At 45.5% G+C, this 18487-nt stretch overlaps 1 protein-coding gene across 1 annotated transcript; it reads left to right on the forward strand.

Annotated features, from left to right (window-relative positions):
- Window positions 1-279: 279 nt before the first annotated feature.
- Gpx7 (glutathione peroxidase 7) lies at window positions 280-6897 on the forward strand. The gene is made up of 3 exons (XM_048349915.1): window positions 280-444; window positions 3647-3908; window positions 6220-6897. Exons 1-3 carry the CDS (start codon window positions 310-312, stop codon window positions 6381-6383), a joined length of 561 nt encoding a protein of 186 aa, XP_048205872.1. The 5' UTR covers window positions 280-309; the 3' UTR covers window positions 6384-6897.
- Window positions 6898-18487: the final 11590 nt, after the last annotated feature.

Here is an 18487-nt window from a genome sequence, read left to right on the forward strand (position 1 = left end):
GCCTAGCGGTGAAAATGAGGCCTGGGATGGTGGAGTCGCCTGCTCCGGACCAAGTTCTCCGTCTTTTGTCTCTCGCTCCGGGCTAACGAGAGGACGCTTGGCCGCTGCCAGCCCCGGGCTCGATGCTCAGCATCCTGAGCCATGGCTCTGAGGTCCAGGCCGGGCGAGCAGGGCCTTGCACTCCCGCAGGGAGGCAGGGGAAACCCAGGGCCCGGAGCCCGCGGAGCCCGAGAAAGGGGCGCGCCCGGCCTCGCGGGCCGCCCCCTCCCGCCCCCAGGCCCGTGCCCCCCACCCCGGCCGGAGCGAGTCATGGCGGCGGGCGCGGTGGCGGCGTGGCTGCTGCTGTGGGGTGCGGCCTGCGCGCGGCGGGAGCCGGACTTCTACGACTTCCAGGTGGTCAACATCCGGGGCAAGCTAGTGTCGCTGGAGAAGTACCGGGGCTCGGTGAGTGCCGCCCCGACCGGGCGGGGGGGGGGGGGGGGTTGGTGGTGGGGGAGGGGCGGCTCCCTTCCCCCACCCGGCCCCAAGCTTTCCCCACCCACCCCCACCCCGCCCTCCATCCCCGACCCCCGCGCAGCGCCCCCGGGACCCTGAGCCTCTCTGGATCCCGCGCGCGCGCGCGCCTACGTGGCATGGCCTTTGCTGACACCGAAGCCCGCACCCACCTCGCCTCCCGTGTATGGAGGGGAGGGATTTGCTGAGAACTTGGTAGGACGGGGGTGGGGGTGGGTGGGAGCGTTGCATGCGAGTTGCACCGGCCCTTTGCAGGCATCATCACCCTTAGACTGAGAACACCCAGGTCCACGCAGCCTGGAAGAGAAGCCCACCCCTTCCCCCTTCCCCGCCATCCCTTAGAGAGCCGTCCAGGCGAAGATACTACTCATCCCAGAGCATGGGCCCCTCCTTATCAAGAAAGAAGAATCTGGGTCTGGGAGTAAGAGTGTCAGGGTTCAGCCTTTGAAACAAGAGTGGATGTTAGCAAAATTGGGAAGGACCTTCTAGACAAGAGAACTGCCCCCTACTGCATCTAGGCCTAGAAGCCATGGGGAGGGGAGATTGTAGCAGAAGGCTTTTGAGAATATGAACCTCTGAGGCTCAGTGTTGGATATGAGGCTGAATGAGCCAGAGGGGACTAAAAGGGGTCTTAAACCACACAGTCAGAGACCCAGGTGTTACACATGAAGGAGCCCTCCCCCCAAGTTTGCCTTTCAATGCCTGGACCTGGAAACCCTGGTGTATAAAAAGTAGGGGGATTGGACTTCAATGAGCAAGCACATCACCCAGATTTGGATGAGCCAGATGAAAATGCTTTTCCTAGGAGCAAGGCCATCAAATTCTCAGTCATGCTGGGAGTCTTTGCAGCAGTAAATCACGTCCTCACCATCTCCCAGGGTGCTGTGAGTTTCATGAGATGACAGTGGAAGCACCTGGTAATCTGTAGTGCTCTACCTATTTGATAAATCTCATCAGGAACCTTGTCCAGAACTCAGGACAAAGAGGAGAGGAGAGCAGGACCCATTCCTGTTAGGCCTCTCCTTCCCACTAGAGCATCTTACCTGGAGGGCCCCAGATTTGTCATATAATCATCTCAGCTACTCATTAATTCACTGTTCATCATTTAGCACCTTTTGTATACTAGTTACTAGGCTAGGCCCTGGGGATATAGTGATGAATAAAAGAGACAATTCTGCTTTTATAGAGCCTTTGTGGGGAGGAGAGGGACAGTCAGGAAGGGGAAATGCATATGGTGATTCCTGATAGGAAGAAGTGCTAAACAAAAAGAACAAGGTTTTGAGCTACTAAGAGGTACCCAGTAGTCCTAGCCTCTCTCCACTCCAAGCAGAGTATGGCCTTTGCTGACCATAAATGGTACAGGGAGGGTATTGTTATAGCATGTAGCCCTAGGAAATGTCTTTCCTTTGTTGGCCAGGCTGGATAGAGGCGTTAGAGCTCAGTGGTTTAGTCATTTAGCCCAGAAGTTTTCAATAGGTGAGTGGACTCTGTGTGTGTGCTTATGGGCACGCTCAAACACACACACACACCAGGAACATGTGATCATGTCTGGAGACTTTTTTGTGTTTGTAGGTTGTGGGGGTTGAACTCAGGGTCTGGGTCCCTAAGCCTTTTTGTGCTCTCTACCACTTCAGCCACAGTACCGCTTGCATTTTTTTTTAAGAGTGGTTACTTGAGATAAGAGCAGGGACTTTTCTGCTCAGGCTGGCTTCAAACTTCCATCCTCAGATCTGAGTCTTCTGAGTAGCTAGGATTACAGGTGTGAGCCACTGGCGCCAGCTAAGACATTTTTTTTTTCAGGACAAGATCTCTTTGTCACCCAGGCTGGCCTGCAACTCAGTCCTTCCAAGTGCTGTGATTCCAGATCTGTACCACTATACCTGGATATTTTGAAACTTTAAAAAAATTTTTTTATGAGTAAACATCTAGTGAGTAGAGATCAAGGATGCTGCCAAATATCCTACAACAAACAGGACAGCCTCCCCATAACACAGCACTGCCCATAATGCCAGTGGTGCCAAGGTTGAGACAGACCCATCTAGCCTGAGCAATTTGTGTCCAATGCTCAAGACTCTCTTAGGAGGTGACCTCTCCTCCTGACTCTTCTTAAAAAGCAGCATGGGGGCTGGGAATATGGCCTAGTGGTAGAGTGCTTGCATTGTGTACATGAAGCCCTGTGATTCCTCAGCACACATATATAGGAAAAAGCCCAGAAGTGGCGCTGTGGCCCAAGAGGTAGAGTGCTAGCCTTGAGCAAAAAGAAGCCAGGGACAGTGCTTAGGCCCTGAGTCCCAAGCCCCAGCACTAGCCAAAAAAAAAAAAAAAAGGCAGCCTGGAAGATAGGGCTAGGCTGCCCAGGCACAGGGTAAGGCTTCTAATCCTTTAATAGGTAGTTAGAAGCTAACAAAATGTATCCATTGGTGTCAAAATTCTGAATGCAGCATTATAACCTAGTGATATCACCTAGCCATTATATGTGTTACTCAAAGTCTTGAATAAAATTAGAGACCAGTAATCAGAGAAAGATGGAAGGGAACAAAAAAAAAAAAGGATTGCCCTAGGGTCCTAGAAATCATTTTATCAAAAAACCAAAACCTACTATGTCTGTTTATGTACTTACACAGGTATATATGAATATGTGCACACTCATTTATTCAGCAGATACTGAAACTTTCCCCAGAGATATCCTGGCCATAGCTCCTGCCTTGGGTAGGGAGATCAATCATGTACAAGCAACTACAGTATTGTTGATGGAATGCTAGCTGACTGAGCCACAAAAAGGAATGGAGGTGTGCCTTCCCTTCCCCCACATCACCTCCCCACGACTGCAATGTATATATTTGTACTGGCAAATGCATGTTTGAGCCATAGGATGTGAATATCCATTTGTAAGTATTCATTGTGTACTTATACTCACAGATTTTCATGTGTGCACACATGTGTAAGCACCTTCATGCCTGTTTCCTATGTGCCAGTGTGCATGTGTTTACACATTTGTAGGAGAGCAGCGCACACACACTTCCCTACGTTCTTAGTATTTTTACATGAATGAGGGAAGGTTCGTTGTTCGGGGAGCACACGCATCTATGGGGCTGTGTATATATCTGGGATTTGTTTTGTTTTGACCATCTAGGTATCCCTGGTGGTGAACGTGGCTAGCGAGTGCGGCTTCACAGACCAACACTACCGAGCGCTTCAGCAGCTGCAGCGGGACCTGGGGCCCCACCACTTCAATGTGCTTGCCTTTCCCTGCAACCAGTTTGGCCAACAGGAGCCAGACAGCAACAGGGAGATTGAGAGCTTTGCCCGCCGCACCTACAGTGTGTCTTTCCCCATGTTTAGCAAGGTCGCAGTCATTGGCACTGGTGCCCATCCTGCCTTCAAGTACCTGACCCGTGAGTCCTAGCCCTTGCCCTCCCCTCATCTTCAGCCAGCTGGTGGAGGCTGTGGCTCCTTGGGTAGCAGAAGCCACTGGCTGGCTAGTTTACCTTTCCTTTCCTGACCCACCCTGGTGGATTGATGTTTTAGTCTAGCACTAATCTTGGAGGAGAGAAGGGATAAATTTGAGTCCAGGGGGATTCCTGCATAAGAATGTCTTCACACCTGCAGCCTCCAAGCTGTCCTACTCTCTAAGGACTTCCCAGGGATCCTGTTTCACCTGCTGGGGTGCTTGGAAAGACACTGGCCTCATGGTTCAGTCAGTATAGACTAGTTGAATTCATGGACTTCTTAGGATGGATAAACCAAGACACAGACTTGGTTTGGGGATACCATCTATCTTGAGCAGGCTGACCAAAATGGGGATAGATATCTCCTGCCCTGAATCAGAAGCAGTCTCTTTATGCCCGGAAAGGGAAATTTAAGCTAAAATACTAGACCTCAATGTTTCAGAAATAGTTACCATCTCCAGCCCTAGAAGCCTGAGAATAACAAAATAAGAGTGATGGATTGATGGATGGGTCAAGTTTGACATTCTCATACTCTTTCCTCCCTCAGGCTTTTCTCCTTTCTTTGGAGGTTCCATTTTTTTCTTTTCTCTTCTTTTTTTTTTTGCCAGTCCTGGGGCTTGAACTCAGGGCCTGGGCACTGTCCCAGAGCTTCTTTTTGCTCAAGCCTAGCACTCTACCACTTGAGCTATAGTGCCAGTTCTGGCTTTTTTCTATATATGCAGAGCTGAGGAATCAAACCCAGGGCTTCCTGTGTGCTAGGCAAGCACTCTACCACTAGGCCATATTCCCAGCCCATTCTTTTCTATTTTTATTTTTTTGTCAATCATAGGGCTTGAACTCAGAGAATGGGCACTTTCCCTGAGCTCTTTCGCTCAGGGTTAGTGCTCTCTACCACTTTAAACCACAGTGCCACTTCCAGGTTTCTGGTGGTTAATTAGAGTTAAAAGTCTCACAGACTTTCCTGCCCTACCTGGCTTCAAATCAAAATCCTCAGATTTCATTTTCCTTAGGAGCTAGGATTACAGGCATGAGCCACCAACACCCAGTTGAGGGTTCCATTTTTGCTTACTCTTTCTCCAAGGTGGTTGTCATATGTCCTCACCACCATCTCACTCTACAACCCACTTACCTAGAGGACTAAATAAGAAAGTTCTGTAATGTGGTGATCAGATCTGGCCAACAAAAGAGGACAGAAGCTGACTCCATTCCCACTATCTCCCCAGCCCCTCCCCTCCTCATAGGCCTAGGAACACACCCCCTAGACAATGAGTCAGAGACAGCTTACCTGGCCAGTCAGGTGTAAGCCCGCAAACCCCCACCCAATCACAAAGCCATTGTCATAGCTAACCCCCTCCCACCCTATGGTCAATAAAAACCCTGCTGAACAAAGAAGCAGGGCTCACGACCCCATGGCCACTGCCATGGATGGTTGTGGGACCGGCTGGAGCTGAATTAAATGACTCTCTTGTCCTTGCATCAGGTCGGCTCCTTGGTGGTTTCTGGGGGAGTCGTCGGTCTGACACATCAGTTCTCTTACCAAAACTTCCTTCTCCAATCAATTCTAAATGTTTGGATTTTTCTTTTTCTGGTCCTGGTTTGAACTGTGAGCCTAGGTGCTGTCCTAGAGCTCCTTTTTGCTCAAGGCTAGCACTCTACCACTTGAGCCACAGCTCCACTTACGGCTTTTCCTGTGATTAATTGGAGATAAGAGTCTCACGGACTTTTCTTTCCAGGGCTAGCTTCAAACCTGAATTCTTAGTTCTCAACCTCCTGAGTAGCTGGAATTATAGACAATGATCTACCAGTGCCTAGTGGACCAGTGGATATTTCTATTTCTTTCTTTTTTTTTTTTTTTGCCAGTCCTGGGCCTTGGACTCAGGGCCTGAGCACTGTCCCTGGCTTCTCTTTGCTCAAGGCTAGCACTCTGTCACTTGAGCCACAGCGCCACTTCTGGCCATTTTCTGTATATGTGGTGCTGGGGAATCGAACCAGGGCTTCATGTGTAGGAGGCAAGCACTCTTGCCACTAGGCATATCTCCAGCCCAGGGAAAGATTTATTTATCAAGCATATCACAGAATTCTAAAGCAGTTGTGCTCAGCCTTAATCTCACATTGGGGCTTCTTGGAAAGCTTTTGAAAAATATTACCACCAGAGTCTTATTCTCAGTCTTTCTGGGGTATGGATGTGTATCAGCATTATACTGATAGTGCAATTACACAGAGAAGCACACTTTGTTTTCCCATCCTTTTTTTCTAGAGACTTCTGGGAAGGAGCCCACCTGGAACTTCTGGAAGTACCTTGTAGCCCCAGATGGAAAGGTGGTGGGAGCTTGGGATCCAACTGTGTCCGTGGAGGAAATCAGGCCTCACATCATAAGCCTAGTGGCGAAGCTCATCCTGAAAAAGCGAGAAGACTTGTGACCAGATTTCCAGTCCCCTTCCTTCCCCATCGCATCCCGCCTGTATATAAGTGACCAAAACAAACTCAAGTGGTGCTTCCCAGGGAGAGACCTACTGGTCCTCTTTCCTTCACTCTTACCATACCTATCACTTCTATAGGGGAAACATTTCTAGCAGTCTGATTATTTGAACCAGAGCAACTAATAGGAATTCCTGGCCACTGAAAACTCCTTTGACAGTGAATCACCAGCTAATAAAAACTAGCCAATGGTAACATGTGACAGGCAGAGGATAGGTCTTGGGCAGGCTCCTGTAAAATGGGACTGATTCCTACCTCACAGGGTTCTTGTGAGGGTTGTGAGGAGATATATGTGCAAGTGCCTTAGGCAGTACAAGCCAAATAGAAAACATTCAATAAATGTTTTTTTTTGCATATTAACCAAAAAATTACTTGTGATCAATGAAAGCTTGCACTCAGTATGAATTTTCACCCAATGGAAATCCAGATCAAATATGTGTTTGTTGTTTTCCTCTTTTAGTATTGTTTTTTTTTTTTTTGTGTGTGTGTGTGTGTGTGTGTGTGTGTGTGTGTGTGTGCGCCCAGTGCTGGGACTTGAATTCAAGGCTGTTGCACTGTCCCTGAGCTTCTTTTGCACTCTACCACTTGAACCAAGACTCCACTTTGGCTCTTTTTTTTTTTTTTGGTAGTTTATTGGCAATAAGTCTTATAGACTTACCTACTCCAACTGGGTTTGAACCATTATCCTCAGATCTCAGCCTTCTAAGCAGCTAGGATTAGAGGTATAACCCACCAGATTGTATTCTTTTTTTTTTTTTTGTCTGTCATGGGATTTGAACTCTGGGCCTGGGCCCTGTCCCTGAGCTCTTGAGCTCAAGGCTAGCAAAACCCCATTTCCAGTTTTCTGGTGGTTAACTGGAGATGAGTCTCCCAGATTTTCTTGCCTGGGCTGGCTTTGAACTGCCATCTTCAGATCTCAGCGTCCTGAGTAGCTAGGATTACAGGTGTGAGCCACCGGCACCCGGCTTGTATTCATTCTTAATTACAAAAGATACAAGTCATGGAGCCAGGGTTGTAGTCAGTGGTAGAGTAAGCACTCATCTAGAATGTACAGGTTTAGATTCAGTCCCCAAAACTGGAAAAAAATAAAAAAGGATGCAAATTTCTTTTAAAACTCAGAGTATAGATTGACATAAAAGTCTAAGTCTTCTATATTCTTACCCCTTGTATGTAAAGGTTGTCAGCAATTTGATACAAAGGCTCCTAGCCACTCCCCCTTTTCTACCGATCCAATCAGAAATGCCCAATAAAAAATTTACTACTGCCAGGCACTGGTGGCTCTTGTCTATAGTTCAATGATTCAGGAAGCTGAGATCTGAGGATTGTGGTTCAAATCCAACCAGTAGAAAAGTCTATGAGAATCTTTTTTTTTTTTTTTTGGCCAGTCCTGGGGCTTGGACTCAGGGCCTGAACACTGTCCCTGGCTTCTTTTTGCTCAAGGCTAGCACTACTGCCACTTGAGCCACAGTGCCACTTCTGGCCATTTTCTGTATATGTGGTGCTGGGGAATTGAACCAAGGGCTTCGTGTATACGAGGCAAGCACTCTTGCCACTAGGCCATATCCCCAGCCCCATCTATGAGAATCTTATCTCTACTTAACCATCAATAGAAGTAGAGCTGTGGCTCAAGTGGTAGAATGCCAGCCTTGAGGAAAAAAAAAAAAAAAAAAAAGCTCAGGGACAGCACGCAGGCCCTGAGTTCAAGCCCCAGGACCAGCACAAAACAAAACAAAAAAAGGATACTACAATTAAAAATAGGCAAAGGGCCTGGCACGGGTGGCTCATGCCTGTAATCTTCACTACTCAGGACACAGCCCAGGCAGGAAAGCCCATGAAACTCTTTTATCTAATTAACCACCAGCAAACCAGCAGTGGCACTGTAGCTCAAAGTGGTAGAATGCTAGCCTTGAGTGAAAAATTTCAGGGACAGTACCCAGGCCCTGAGTTGAAGCCCTACAACTGAAGGGGGAAAATGGCAAGGGTTTTTAATAGGTAATTCATAGAAATGAGAGAACCAATAAGGATAGTAAAGTTGTTCAGCTTCTTTAAATAACACTGGCCATTGTTAGTAAGAAGGTGGGGAGGGCCTGGGAATATGGCCTAGTGGTAGAGTGCTTGCCTCCTATACATGAAGCCCTGGGTTTGATTCCTCAGCACCACATACATAGAAAATGGCCAGAAGTGGCACTGTGGCTCAAGTGGCAGAGTGCTAGCCTTGAGCAAAAAGAAGCTCAGGGACAGTGCTCAGGCCCAGAGTCCAAACCCCAGGACTGGCAAAAACAAACAAACAAAAAAAGGTGGGGAAATGGGCATTCACTTAAACTGTTGGTAGAATGTAAACTACACAGATTTGGGTGATTTGGTTAGCTTTTCTGGCATTAGGGCTTGAACTCAAGGCCTTAAGTTCTTGCTTAGCTTTTTTGCTCAAGACTAGTTCTTTACCACTTGAGCCACACCTCCATTTCCAGCTTTTTTGCTGGTTCATTGCAGATAAGAGTCTTGAATTTGTCAATCTGGGCAGGAGGCATGACACAAGTGATAGAACACCCACCTACCAAGCTTGAGGTTCTTGAGTTCAAACCCCACCCAAAAGCAGTAAAATAACAACAACAAAAAAAAGAAAAAGTTGTCTAAAAGTGAAAAAGTTATAGAGCAGAATGAACATGTGCACATATATTCACAAAAATGGTATGACTTAGTGTAATGCCTTTACAGCAAATTAACAATGTTATACAAGGGGGAAGAATATTGGCCAGACTGTTAGTAGTTATCTGTGGAGGAGAAGGGGTAAAATAAGGAGTCCATTTCTTTGTTGAAATATTTCTTTAATGTTTCAATTGTTATACTATATATATTACTTTTGTATTTATGTATATATGTATTTATTTTTGTCAGTCATGGGGCTCGAACTCAGGGCCTGGGTATTATCCTTGAGCTTTTCTGCTCAAGGCTAGTGTTCTACCACTTTGAGCCATAGCACCATTTCCAGTGGTTAATGGAGATAAGAGTCTCACAGAGTTTCCTGCTTGGCAGGCTTTGAACCGCAATCCTTAGGTTTTAGCCTCCTGAGTATCTAGGATAACAGGTGTGAGCCACCAGCACCTGGCTATATTTTCATTTTATATAAATATAAAAACACCGATCAGCCATTCGCCTTCCAAGATCAGCCTCTTCTATAATCTGGAGACTCAGATTTAATTCCTGCCTGTTACCCTGGCTCACAAACTGAGCATATTGTCCTGTCTCTACTGTCCTTCATTTCCCCGTATACCTCACAGCCCTCCTTAGTGGTCCTTCTTATATCTGCCCAGAGTAAAGGGAACAGTGGAAATACTGTGTGGTAACCACAAGCCCCTGTATGGTGGCCTGCAGCCTTTCCTCTCAACCCTACTCTAAGCCCTGTTCTGTGTATGCTCATGCACATATGCACACAACAAAATCCAACTATCACTTTTTCATAGTGGCATCTCAGAACCACATTCTCCTGGGCTGCATTGTCTCGACCATCCATATTTATGCCTTACTTCACACCACTCACAGAAGCAATTACTTAGCTCCTTATTGTTGAGTCCAATAGAACATCCCTCTGACCTTATTTTCCTTGACCTCTCAACCATTCGTGACATTGCTGACCAAGCTCTCCTTGCCAAATTCTCCTCCCTTGAATTTTCTACCATACTTTCCCTCCTTTCTCTCAGAGTGCTTCATTCATCTCAAGTGTCTGCTTGTGTCTCTTCCTACTCACTGATTCCCTGCTGGTTCTTCCTTGGGGTTCTAGGTGGGCCCCTTTTCCAACTTCCTATGTTTGTCTCTAACCACCTCATTTTTTATCTCATGGTTTTGACCACTATCTTATACCCTGATGATACCCAAAGTCTCTACATTGTATCCATGCTGGACACATATCCACCTGCCCAGTGCACATCTCATTAATTCTGAACTATTCTCTCTGTGACACACCTGTTGTCCTATGCACCTAGCCTTGGTACCCCCCTTAAGCTTTGCCGTCACACAGTTTGCTCACTGATTTACTCACTCTCTCACACACTATACTCTGTGACTGTTGAAGCAACTGCCCTCCTCTCCTCTCCAGATTAGACTGGGTTAGATGGTAAGCATTTTGAGCACCAGCTCCATGCACATCCCTGACGAAACTCTATCTGAACACTAAAGGTGAGCAAACTATTTCCCCAGAACCTTCCAGTATAACTGAGGATTTTATACTCTCAATTAGACCTGAATTCTTATAGACTTTATTAACTTTCTTCTAATTGCAAGTGCCAGTGCATGCAAGTGTCCCTTAAGAAAATGTCAGTCTAAATCCCTGTCAACTGTCACCTTAGTCATTGGTTAACTAAGACCTGCTAACATCTGGGTTTTAAATTAATCCCTTGGTTATCTATCAGCTGACATCTGAGTAGTTAATATTTGATCATCTACTAATACCTTAATTATTTCCTAATGCTTTGCTTAGACGCCACATACTTTATTCTTTAGGTTAAATCTTACCACATAATGACTTAATTATTAATTAATATTTTAGTTACTTAACTCTAATTACTGATAACTCTCAGAGGTTCCAAAATCTCTAATGGATGCCTGAAACTGAAGATCAGCTCTCGTAATATGAGTTTTTTCTTATGCATATATACCTATGTGAGTCTAATTATGAATTAAGCATAGTTTGAGATCAACATAAGTAGATAATAAAATATAACCACCATAACAGCATGCAGTAATAAGAGTTATCTAAATGTGTTCTTCCCTCTTTTTTTTCCTCAACTGCTATTGGACAAACAGCACAAAGGATGATTCACACCTGGACAGAATGAAACAGGATTGCTCAAAACTTCCTCCTGTCACTCAGAACAGCAATTTAAACCTTATAAATTACTTAATCCTGGAATTCTCCATTAGTGTTTTCAGACCACAATTGACCACGGATAAGTGAAAGTGAAGATAAAGGGAGGACTACTACTGTAGACCACTGGCTAGGAGTTTGGGGGCTGATCCTCATTGCTGCAGATATGTTGAAGGTCTCTGTCCTTTGCTGAGCTCTCTTTTGATTTCTAAAGAGTTCTCTTTCAATGTCACCTGGCCCCAGGTACTTATTTGCACCTCCATTAGATTGGAGAGTGAAGAAAGATGGGACTGTGAAGAGAGCCCCTGGAACATGGTAGAAGGGACATGGGCTGGGAATGTGGCTTAGTGGTAGAGTGCTTGCCTTGCATACATGAAGCCCCAGGTTTGATTCCTTAGTACCACATGAACAGAAAAAGCTGGAAGTGGCACTGTGGCTCAAATGGAAGAGTGCTAGCCTTGTGCAAAAGAAGCTCAGGGACAGTACCCAGGACCTGAGTTCAAGCCCCAGGATTGGCAAAAAGAAAGAAAAGAACACTCACTCAACAAATATTTCTTGAGCACTGCTTGGGTTCTAAAGGTATATCAGTGAACAAAGCAGGCACGCTCCCAGCTGTGTGGCACTTAGAGAACAGTAGGAAAGACAGACATAATGCAAATAATTATACCAATTATTTTATAATTACAATTATGGAAGCACTAAGAAGAACAGGGACCCATGTACATGGATAAAGTGGCACTTGACCTATTCCAGGGTTCAGAGAACATTTCCCAGAAAAATGACATTAAAATAGAGAGCTATAATTTTTAAAATAATTCAACTGGGAGAAAGGGCAAGGAGGTCCTAAGCAGATAGAATAGCTTGGGCAAAAGCCCAAAGGAAGAAGATGTTGGATATGATAAAGCCAATGCTACTTGAAGCTAAGAAGGGCTGGAGGAGTAGGAAGGGGGAGGGAGGAGCCAATTCACCTTGGGTCTTATGATCTAAGTGAGAAATGATAATGCTTTGACTCAGCACACAGAGCCTGTCTTCTGGAGGTATGGGAAGCACTTCTTAGAGTCCCAAATCTGATGGCCAGAAGGAAATCTTGGCACACTGGTAGACACTGTACTCTAGGCAAAAGGAGGTTGCTCCAGTAGTTGCCTGGAGGACCAGTCATTACTGAGACACCCGGGGAAGCAGGCAGGACTACACTGCGAAGCTCCAGTGGGCCAGCCTGAGAACTGCTGGAAGGGATTGCCAAGAACTGAATCCCGAAAAATCACTTGCTTTCATACATTCCCAGGCCCCACTAAATGATTATATTGCAATTGGCTCAAAGGCCACATTTTAAGATATACTGCCTTGAGTATAATTTTTTTTGCCAGTCATGGGGCTTGGACTCTGGGCCTGAGCACTGTCCCTGGCTTCTTTTTGCTCAAGGCTAGCACTCTGCCACTTGAGCCACAGCGCCACTTCTGGCCATTTTCTGTATATGTGGTGCTGGGGAATCGAACCCAGGGCCTCATGTATATGAGGCAGGCACTCTTGCCACTAGGCCATATCCCCAGTCCCCTTGAGTATAATTTTTTTAAAGTACTATAGACAACTTCCTCTCCTCCCTGTATCTCCTTTAATACCTACATCTTAGCCTTTGCCTATGGTTTCAACCACTTTGTGTTGGGAAACAGATGTAGCTGCTTCTACAGAAATACAGAGTAAACACTGCAGTTTACTATGAGAAAGAATTAGACATGTATGCCCATCCCATGTAAAACCCAGACCTTCACTCATCTATGAATTCCCTGGGAGCTCAGGCTAATTGCTCTGCTAAACCTAGAATGTGTTATTTGCATGATCAAAGATGGCTGACCATCTGAACCATAATTCCTTTAAGGTGAACATGTCATGCCATACCATTTAGAACTTGATCATATACCTACCCTCATTCACTGAAATGCAAATTTTTATTCTGTGTGGCTAGGCCCAGATAAAAAATTGGAGGCTCAGGCTGAGAATGTGGCTTAGTGGTACAGTGCATGAAACCCTGGGTTCGATTCCTCAGTACCACATTAACAGAAAAAGCCAGAAGTGGCACTGTGGCTCAAGTGGTAAAGTGCTAACCTTCAGCAAAAGCAGCTCAGGGACAGTGCCCAGGCCCTAAGTTCAAGCCCCAGGACTGGCAAAAAAAAAAAAAGAGGTTCATTAACATAGTAAAGTGACACTGAGGAGACAGGGCAGTAGTCTCCTCTACTACAAACCTCTATGTCGTTCTTATCTTTCCCTCTCCTTCTTCCTGCTGCTTACTAACTCAAACAGTCCCTGTTTGAGACTATTTACTGTGGATTGCTCATAAAGCAGTGAAACCTCTATCAAACAGAATGGTAGAAGCCAAAGAAGATGGCTAAGCTGGAAAGTCTAAAGGAAATGTGGAGATTTATCAGCTGCCAGCTCATCTCTTCAGCCCCAACTCCCTCCTCCAGTCCCATCCTTCACACTGCAAGGTGAATGATGCTCTAAAGAACATACCCAGGGCTGGGAATATGGCCTAGTGGCAAGAGTGCTTGCTCCGTATACATGAAGCCCTGGGTTCGATTCCTCAGCACCACATGTACAGAAAATGGCCACAAGCGGCCCTGTGACTCAAGTGGCAGCGTGCTAGCCTTGAGCAAAAAGAAGCCAGGGACAGTGCTCAGGCCCTGAGTCCAAGACCCGGGACTGGCAAAAAAAAAAAAGAACATACCCAAATATACCACCTGCCTGTGCCACTGGGCTTGCCAACTCAAAGCTGCTGTTGGAGTTGAACACTGTCCCTGAGTGTTTTTGTTCATGGCTAACACTACCACTTGAGCCATAGCTCTACTGCCAGCTTTTGGTGGTTAGTTGAAGAAAGGAGTCTCATGGACTTTCCTGCCCAGGCTGGCTTTGGATGGTAATCATCAGATCTCAGCCTCCTGAATAACTAGGATTACAGGTGTGAGACACCAGCACCAAGCTTCATTTCATTGTGTATGACATGAGCTTTTGCTCCTTCATACTCTCCCACACGGTAATGCCATCCTAGGAGGTAATGTAACCAACGGGCCCCTGCCAGCATTTAGGCTTTCACCTTCAAATTTGTGAGCTAGAGCAGGGTACTGATTGTTCACACCTATAAACCTAGCTACTCAAGAGGCTAAGATCTGAGAATCATAGTTAGAAGCCAGCCTGGGCAGATAAATCTAAGTGGTTCTATTTCCAATCAACCAGCAAAAATTGAGAAATAGAGGCATGGCTCACAGGCTGGAATATGGCCTAGTGGTAGAGTGCTTGCCTCATATATATGAAGCCCTGGGTTGAATTCCTCAGCACCACATATATAGAAAAAGCCAGAAGTGGTGCTGTGGCTCAAGTGGTAGAGTGCTAGCCTTGAGCAAAAAGAAGCCAGGGACAGTGCTCAGGCCAAGCCCCAGGACTGGTGCAAGAGAGAGAGAGAGAGAGAGAGAGAGAGAGAGAGAGAGAGAGAGAGAGAGAGAGAGAGTAGCTCACATGGTAGAGCGCTAGTCATGAGCGAAAAAGCCAAGCAAGAATGCTGAGGTCTGGAGTTCAGAGTTCAAGACCTAGTTTTGGCACAAAAAAAAAGCAAAGTAACAACAACAAACCCTGCAACCTGATATAACATCTGAATTTCTGAAACTACTATAGAGAAATTCTTGATACAGGTTAGTCATAGGTAATTATTCTTTAACAAGACTCCAATTGTTCAGAAAGTAAGAGTTAATAATGGACAAATGTGGCTCCTTTAAATTAAAAAGATTCTGCACCACTTAAGAAATAATCAGGGCTGGGAATATGGGCTAGTGGTATCCTATACATGAAGCCCTAGGTTTGATTCCTCAGCACCACGTACATAGAAAAGGCCAGAAGTGGCACTGTGGCTCAAGTTGGCAGAGTGCTAGCCCTGAGCAAAAGGGAGCCAGGAACAGTGCTCAGGCCCTGAGTTCAAGCCCCAGGACTTGCAAAAAAAAAAAAAAAAACAGGAAAAGAAAAAGAAGAGCTGGCAAAGTTTGTTGTTGTTGTTTTTTTTTTAAATCCAGAGATAAGCTCTCTCTCTCTAAAAAAAAAAGAAAGAATGAAAGAAAGAAAATAATCAAGAGACAACTCACAGAATGGGAGAAAATTTTCACCAGCTATTCAACAGATAAGAGGATCCAAAATACACAGTTCAAAAAAGTCAAACAATAAAAGACCCAAAGTAACATTCATTCTCTTATCATTTAAAAGCAGAGGACTAGCCCGGAGCTTGTGGTTCATGCCTGTAATCCTAGCTACTTAGGAGTGTGAGATCTGAGGATTGTGGTTTAAAGCCAGCCCAAGCAGGAAAGTTGGTAATACTCTTATCTCCAATCAACTACCACAAATCTGGAAGTAACACTGGAGCTCAAGTAGTAGAGCAGTAGTCTTAAGCTCAGGGATAGAGCCTAGGCCCTGCATTCAAGCCCCAGTATCAGCATCAAGAACCAGCACCTCGGGCTGGGAATATGACCTAGTGGCAAGACTACTTGCCTCATATACATGAAGTCCTAGGTTCAATTCCTCAGCACCACATATATAGAAAAACGGCTGGAAGTGGCGCTGTGGCTCAAGTGGCAGAGTGCTAGCTTTGAGCAAAAAGAAGCCAGGGACAGTGCTCAGGCCCTGAGTTACTCAATGCCTAGGACTGGCAAAAAAAAGAAAGAAAGAAAGAAAGAAAGAAAGAAAGAAAGAAAGAAAGAACCAGCACCTCCAAGATATAAAATATAAAATGATAGGAGTTAATGGATTCATCTCTAGATCTTTTTCAGACCTTAGTACTACCCTGTCAAAAAAAAAGAGTCATTGTGTAGTGGGTTGATGAGCTTGATCAGAATCTAAATGAAACACTTGGCTAAACAGGCATGGGTATTATTGCTGAGTAAGCCACTAATTGCTGTATGGCATTTTGCTTGTTATTTCTCTCAGGGGTACAATCTTCCCTCAGAGTTGTTGGAACAAATTAATTCTTGTCTGGAAAAGGGTTTTAGAAATTGTCTTTCCAAGCCAGGTGCTTGGTGGCTTAGGCCTGTAATCCTAGCTACTCAGGAAGCTGAGATCTGAGGATTGAGGTTCAAAGCCAGCCCAGATAGGAAAGTCCATGAGGTTCTTATCTACAATAAACTACTCAAAAAAGCCAGAATTGGCACTGTGGGTCAAGTGGTAGATCGCAAACCCTGAGCAAAAGAAGCTCAGAGACAACACTGAGGCCCAGAGTTCAAGGCCCAGGACCAGCAAAAAGGAAGAAAAGAAAGAAGGAAAGGAAAGAAGAAAGGAAGGGAGGAAAAAAGAAAGGAAGGAAAGAAGGGAGGGAGGGAATAAGGGAGGAGAGAGGGAGGGGAAGGAAAGGAAGGAAGGAAGGAAGGAAGGAAGGAAGGAAGGAAGGGAAAAGAAAAGCAAGCAAGAAACTGCCTTCCCAGTCAGTTTTAGCAAAAACTAGATCAATGTTTTCTTTCCCAGCTAATCACTATCTCTCCAGGAGGTCTTTGCACTTTTCCAAAAGGTTCTCCCCCTTTACCCTTCTGATAGAGACCAAAGTACACTTTCATTAGAGTAAGATGTCTAGTCCCAATCCGCAAGGATCCACACCTCAAAGGAGGGATTATCTGGGGGAATATAAATTCTTGTTTTGTTTTTTGAGATGCTAGTGCACCATGCACACTAGGCCAGTGCTCTATTGTTAGGCCACATCACTACCCTTTTTTATTCTTTTTATTTGTTTTTTTTTTTTTTTTTTTTTTTTGGCCAGTCCTGGGCCTTGGACTCAGGGCCTGAGCACTGTCCCTGGCTTCTTCCCGCTCAAGGCTAGCACTCCGCCACTTGAGCCACAGCGCCGCTTCTGGCCGTTTTCTGTATATGTGGTGCTGGGGAATCGAACCTAGGGCCTCGTGTATCCGAGGCAGGCACTCTTGCCACTAGGCTATATCCCCAGCCCCTTTTTTATTCTTTTTCCTGCCGGCTGGCCCGACACTTTTTAGATGCAATCTGTGTTGCCTAGAATTGGTCTTGGACTCCTGGGCTCAAACAACCCTTCTGTCTCAGCCTGCTAAGTAGCTGGAATACAGGGACATGCCACCATACCCAGGATCCCTCCAGTGTTCGTACTTGACCTCACAGTCCTTATTGAGGACACTACCCCCTCAAAACCCTTCCCTGGTCCCTTCATTTCCTCTTGTGCTGCCCTATAGGCAGTGGTGGGCTGTCTGATTCCTCCATCAAATGATGTGTTTCTCAGACGTAGATCTGACTCTGCTCAGGGTCCCCAGAACCCAGGCCAGAGCATCAATGGAACTGTCTAAAGGAAGACAAGGTACTGGAAAAAGGGGGGGGGGGGGAAGCAGGAAGGAGTAGAGCTAGACTTGAACCAAGATCCCTTGATACCCATGAACCAACCCATACACATCCAAAGCAAAAGGGGAAGAACGGGGTGTATGTGTGTGTACCAAGGTATCACAACTAGTGATTTTCTGTTCTGTCCATTGCTGAGAAAAATGTAGAGAGCTCAGACTCTGAAGAAGCCACTGTATGATGTCCTTGGCATCTGTGTATCCTCAGGCACATTAGAGAAACCAAGTGTGAAAAGCAACTTCAACCGTGGTCCTCTAATCCTTCTGAACATACAGCCTTTGTGATCTGGAAACCATTTTAAAATGAATTTTTTTCTGAACTTTTATTTATTTATTTTGTTGGTTGTGGGGCTTGAACTCAAGTCCTGGGCACTGTCTTTGAGTTTTTTTTTTTTTGCTCAAGTTTGGCACTCTACTATTTGAGCCACAGCTGTACTTTTGGGTTTTTGGTGGTTAACTGGAGGTAAGAGTTACATGGATTTTCCTGCCCAAGCTGGCTTCTTTAATTTTTAAATTATATTTTTATTATCTGTAAGTAGTTGTAGAAGGAGTTATGGTTCAATAAATTAGTTTATAACTATAATGTGTCTTGGCTGATATCATGCTCCCATTATTCTTCCCTATTCCTCCCAACCCAGCCCCTTCTTTCAAGTTTCTTAGTTTCACAGTATATGCACTGAGTATTGTTGGTACATCTCTCCCTTCCTGTCTTCATTTGTTTATCCTCCTCTACTTGGCCCCTCGGCCTTTCAAGTATTAGTTTCCTTGTATTCATTTTGTTGGACTATGAGTTAGTTTTGATAAGGAA

This window comes from Perognathus longimembris, chromosome 7, assembly GCF_023159225.1.
Source record: "Perognathus longimembris pacificus isolate PPM17 chromosome 7, ASM2315922v1, whole genome shotgun sequence".
Classification (NCBI taxonomy): Eukaryota; Metazoa; Chordata; class Mammalia; order Rodentia; family Heteromyidae; genus Perognathus; species Perognathus longimembris.

What these genes read in the sequence shown, in the direction of transcription:
- Gpx7 (XM_048349915.1), top strand. Translation starts at nt 310, where the DNA reads ATGGCGGCGGGCGCGGTGGCGGCGTGGCTGCTGCTGTGGGGTGCGGCC. An exon ending in TGGAGAAGTACCGGGGCTCG is followed by an intron (nt 445 to 3,646) that starts GTGAGTGCCGCC and finishes TTGACCATCTAG; the next exon opens with GTATCCCTGGTGGTGAACGT. An exon ending in TGCCTTCAAGTACCTGACCC is followed by an intron (nt 3,909 to 6,219) that starts GTGAGTCCTAGC and finishes CTTTTTTTCTAG; the next exon opens with AGACTTCTGGGAAGGAGCCC.